At 49.8% G+C, this 5,218-nt stretch overlaps 1 protein-coding gene across 1 annotated transcript; it reads right to left on the bottom strand.

Moving 5' to 3' along the window:
* Positions 1-580: 580 nt before the first annotated feature.
* On the bottom strand, positions 581-3,493 carry LOC120695375 (putative clathrin assembly protein At1g25240). Its single transcript, XM_039978644.1, has 2 exons — positions 3,454-3,493; positions 581-1,923 (listed from the first exon to the last, which is right to left on the bottom strand). Exons 1-2 carry the CDS (start codon positions 3,491-3,493, stop codon positions 776-778), a joined length of 1,188 nt encoding a protein of 395 aa, XP_039834578.1. The 3' UTR covers positions 581-775.
* Positions 3,494-5,218: the final 1,725 nt, after the last annotated feature.

The following is a 5,218-nucleotide window of genomic DNA, read 5'->3' as shown; positions in this document are numbered from 1 at the left end:
CGGCGGACACCGGGCAGGCAAACGACGACGGTGCCGTGTGTGGTTGGGCCCATACGGGCCGTCCGACATATTGCGGCCCGCTTAGAAGAGCACCTGGTGGACTGGAATGGGCCGAGGGAAGTACCCCAACCGAATGGAAGTTCCGGCCCATGCACACTGCCATTTCTATTCCAACCCCTTTTTTTCTGCCTAAGTTCAAAAATCGAAAATGGGTTTGGTGACCTCGCAATTAGGAACCGAATTTTCAGAAAAGTTTAAAAGTTAGTTTTAATTATTGGAAGTTCTAAAATTTCGTTGCAGGCAAATCATTTATTAGTTCTCCTAAAGTTTTTTTCCTTGAGAAAAAGAAAATGTTTTCCTGAAATTCCAAAGCAAGAAAATAGCGGTACAAAGCAATTTAAACTCGAATTTAATTTTCTGAATCCTAATCGGAACCCAAACAACTCAATCCGAATCCCAATTGAAACCCGGACAATTAATATCTCGCGCGATACAAAGCTAAAATTTATATTAGCTTTAGCAATTCACGAGCACTATGCTATAGCAGTACGCACGCTCAGTAACACGCTAGAACCAGAGAGGCGGTTAATGATCTCCAGTAAATTGAATGTAATGGCTAGCATACGAACAAACACTTGATCCAGAACAGAGAAGTGAAAACCGAGTCAAGTTGCTATTTTACACTGCGTGCAATTCCTTGCGTGTGATTAGCAATCGCTTCTAACCTTTTTAATCCGCAACTTGCGAGAAGATTCATCCTCGCCATTGCGCCAGGTCAGAAAAGCTCGATCAAGTTCCCGCTCTGCCGGAGGTCCAACGGCGCGGCGACGAAGGGGTTCCAGTGGTTACCGACGTGCCCATCACTTCCCACGCCGCAGGCGCCGGCGCTTGATTTGTCGTTATCCTCTTCGAACGCCACCCATTCCGTCGTCACCACCGTGGTGATCATCGACGCTGACCCCGCAGCGTCCTTCGTCACGTCAGCCGGCGCCGTACCCTCCACCTCCGCCTCGTCACTGGCGTCGCCCATGAGGATCCGCTCGAGGTGCCGGACGTCGTCGTCCTTCAAGCGCACGAACGCCGCCGGGAGCTTGCGGGCGTTGACCACGCCGAGCCCGCGGCAGAGGTCGAAGTAGGACGAGAGTTGCGCGCTCAGCTCCGCCGCCCGCCAGAGCACCTTCACCCCCGCCGCGGCGGCGGCCTTGCGCAGCGGCGGCCTCGCCGGCCCGGGGATGCCGCTGACGAGGAACCGCGCGATGCCGGTGGATATCTCGCCGTACACCTGGAAGATGTCGACGAGGGCGCAGTCCATGGCCTCGAGGACGAGCGGCACCTCCATGCCGTCGGCGTAGGGGCGGATATGCAGGAGCAGCTCCAGCAGGAACTGCCGCTTCGCGATCCGGTCGAGCAGGGCCATTTGGTAGCCGGAGCAGCACTCGGCGTCGACGCCGCCGCCGTCGGTGTCTTCCTGCGCCGCGAAGAGGGAGCGGTAGTCGAGGAAGCGGAAGTAGGCGCGCACCAAGGCGGAGAAGGCCTGGGACCTGGCCGGCGACGAGGACGAGGAGCGGTCGCGGAAGTCTGCCAGCTCGAAGGGGACGCGCCCGGCGCGGGCGGCCGGCGGCGCGAGGCCGGAGCGGAGGAGCAGGCCGTGCGCGACCATGAGCGCCTTGAGCGCCACGACCCAGCACCGCGTCCGCCGCGCACGGCACGCCAGCGCCCACATGGCGGGCCGCAGGGACGAGGGCGACGTGCGCGCCCACGCGAACACCCGCGCGGCGCTCCCGTAGTCCATCCACCGGTCCTCGTGGCTGGTGGCCCGGATCACGGCCACCTCCAGCTCCCGGTGGTGCCACGCCCACGACCCGGGGCGGCGCGGCGCCACCACTGCCGCACGGACGTCGTCGTCATCGCCGCTCGCCGCGCCTTGCCCGCCGACGGCTCACCTGCGTCGTCGTCACCGCCGGCCTCGCGGGCCGGCCGTGGCCGCACGGCGGGGTCAATGCGGTTGAGGATGATCGACAGCTATTATTGCAGCCATTGGCTGACAACTTGGAATAATGGAAACGAGAGATAGAAGAGAGAGGGAGGTTGTTTGCCAAGAATGGCCGGCATGAACGCAACGTTTTCATGAGCAAGAACGTGAGCACAAAGGTAATTGTGATTTGCGTTCGTGAACGGCCACCAGGTCAAAAATTCTAAATTTCGCCGCGGAAAACAGGCAGCCAGCCTGCTTTGCCAGTTTGCCTACTTGGTGATTTTGGTAACCTTTGGTGGCGATCTTTCTGCCAGCAGTAGAACACAGCCACAGACAGGAGGATCTATCAATGCTTACCGGGCAAGGGCTACCAAACCAAATGGACCTCGATCGTCCACTGATGAGCAACACCGGCACGATCGTCAGCTGCTGACAGCTAGCCTTTGTTTGGTCCGTTGCGCATGCATGCCTTGACTTCTTCCTACCACTGTTCCACGCATGACGACCGGCCGGCCGCTGTTTTGATCAAGACACGCCATGACTCGTCCTTGCAGATCCCATTCAAGGAGAACGAACCAAAAGGCATTTAGAACTAGCTAGCTAGTGACGACTACACGGCCATGCTTATCATCATCAGCGTGTGTCTTTAACGCAGGGCAACCAAAGGCCAAGGACAGACGACCGACACAGCGGAGGGGAGAGACGAGCCGTAGAAGAATTGAAGAAAGGCCCGCAGCAGCCCAGAAACCAACGCCTGCCTCTGCCAGCCCCACGAGCGAGCTCGCCCTGAATTCACTGCGAAATATGCAGACGAGAGGACGCAGCGGCCGGCCGGTAGTGCTGCTTGGCTGCTTGCACGGCGGTCGGTGACCGGACGCCGCTCCTCGCCAAGAACCCGCAGGATCGGCCGCGCCGGCCGACACGTCCCTGCGCGCGGCTGTACTCTCACCACCTGAGAAAAGTTGCTTAGCTTGCTCGTGGGCTGCTAGAAATGGGAAGCACTGAAACGATGGCGTGTGGTACTGGGGGGAAGAAGAAAGCTCGCCCGAAGTCTGAACTCTGAAGAAAGGCATCAATGAACGCGCACCAGCAATCAGCGATTCAGCAATGCATGCATGCGTCGATACGGCTGTAAGCATCGATCACCAGAAGCTTGTACATGCCTACTGTTGTTGCATGATTTGCATCGATCCATCGAAAATAGAAAAAAAAATGGGAAATATGAATAGAATAAGATGCTTTGGAGCTCCAAATTGATTGAATGTTTCACAAATATAATTAACAGAGCATATGTATATGAACAACAATATAGTTCTGAGGGAATTGAGAGAGGCACGTGATAATGTTAAGGGGAAGCCACATTGTTAACTTCAACTCTAACCTATGAAGACCATGGGACGAACCCAAAATTTTAGGTGGTTAAGTTTTTTTAAGAAACCAATGGTCAATTTCAAATTTTGAATCTACATATCATATACCGACTACAATGGTGGCAGAATCATCTTTGTCATTGCCCATTGCGTTACTCTTGCAATGATGCTACGGTCCATGCCGACTCTGCCACTACCCATTGGGGTGTCCCACCCCGATCAATACAAGATGGGAAGGCAACCATAGATCAGCTAGAGTTGCTAAGGCACAAATAACCACAAGGTTTGTTATCTAGTTAGAAAAATCAATTGAAGATTGGTGGGATATCGATGTAGTTGCATAAGAATAGCAACAACCAAAGAACACCTGTAAAAAAATAGAAATATGACACCTTTGCTTCTCCTAAAGAGAATACACCGCCATTAGGTGGTTGATATTTTATTTTTACCTAAGAAAGCAATAATCACTAATTTCAACCTTTTGAATATCTACACCATGTAATCCTCGATGGGTGCTGTCTATCTTATATGTGTATTTTGTACTCTAATCCCTAAATCACCACAACCCTCCCATTTCACCTATTAATGATTATCACACATATTTAATGATATAAAGAAATATTAGCCCCCCTACTCCATTGTGTATAGTGTGTTGAATGACCACCAAGCCACCATCCATTGCACAACAATAAGAATACTATGATCTATATATCGTGTAAATAGAATATTAATGCAAAAGGTTTTTGGTTGTATATTTTGACCATTAGTTTGTTTTACAAATATGTCATCAATTGCTACAACACCAATGTTGTGTTATAAGACATGTGAAATTCGAATATACTGATATAACTTTTGTTCACTAAATAGACACATAAATTGACTAATATTAGTCAAACTATATGAGGTTTGACTTTCATCCCAAAAAAACTGTAATAGTACACCCTATAAAAAATAGAGGGAGTACCAAAGCTTCTGAAGCACAAAGCACAATAATGTATGATTCTCCTGTTATAAAAATCGATTGAAAGTGTGTTGGGTTTTCATTGCCTAAGAATAGCAACCGAAAAACCCATGGAAATCAGAATATGACCCCTTGTTTTACATACAACTCAATTTGTTCTTTCATTTTTTTGCATAATTACTTAGAGATATTACCTATATTTTCGAAAAACTACAACTTTTTCAGGTACTAATGAAATATAATAATACATCCCATAACTAAGTATTTTTTTAGAAAAAATGGAATATGACATCGTGCGAAATGGAGTCATATCTAATTAAGATGTCTATGCTGCAGTAATGTGATAGATAATCCAGGCGGAATCCTTGCTTGAATCTCGCTCCTGATAGATAATCCAGGCGGAATCCTTGCTTGAATCTCGCTCCTGTCCAAGGCATGCATATTTAGGTTAGTTGTACTACATGATTATATTTCCAGGGTTTCATATCCTCCTCAACAATTTGGGCTAATAAATAAAACTATCCAATAATCCAACATAGGGCTAGAGCTTTTTTTTTATGAAGCACTTTAGTCTACAAAGACATTATAGTACTAGTGTGTAGAGACTAGCTAGAGAGCAGAGACTGCTGCCACATTAAAAAAACACTACACATGACACAGCAGGAGGCGCCGCGCATATCACATGCGGCGTATTTGCGGATACGCCTTCACGCCGTGCCGGTTGTTGGGGGCGCCACTTTCGGCCATCGACCGAAGGCTGTTGGGGGCATTACTATATAATAACGGAGTGTGGTAGGTGAACCGTCACCTATAAATACCCGACCCCTATACATTGATAAGACAGATTTGAACAGAGAGAGAATCCTTCTTACTGTGCGAAGCCCTGTTTCTGATTCAGAGTTGTTCTCTTCG

This window comes from Panicum virgatum, chromosome 2K (assembly GCF_016808335.1).
Source record: "Panicum virgatum strain AP13 chromosome 2K, P.virgatum_v5, whole genome shotgun sequence".
NCBI lineage: Eukaryota > Viridiplantae > Streptophyta > Magnoliopsida > Poales > Poaceae > Panicum > Panicum virgatum.
Note: the sequence above shows the minus strand (reverse complement) of the source record. Positions and strands in the feature narration are given on the sequence as shown.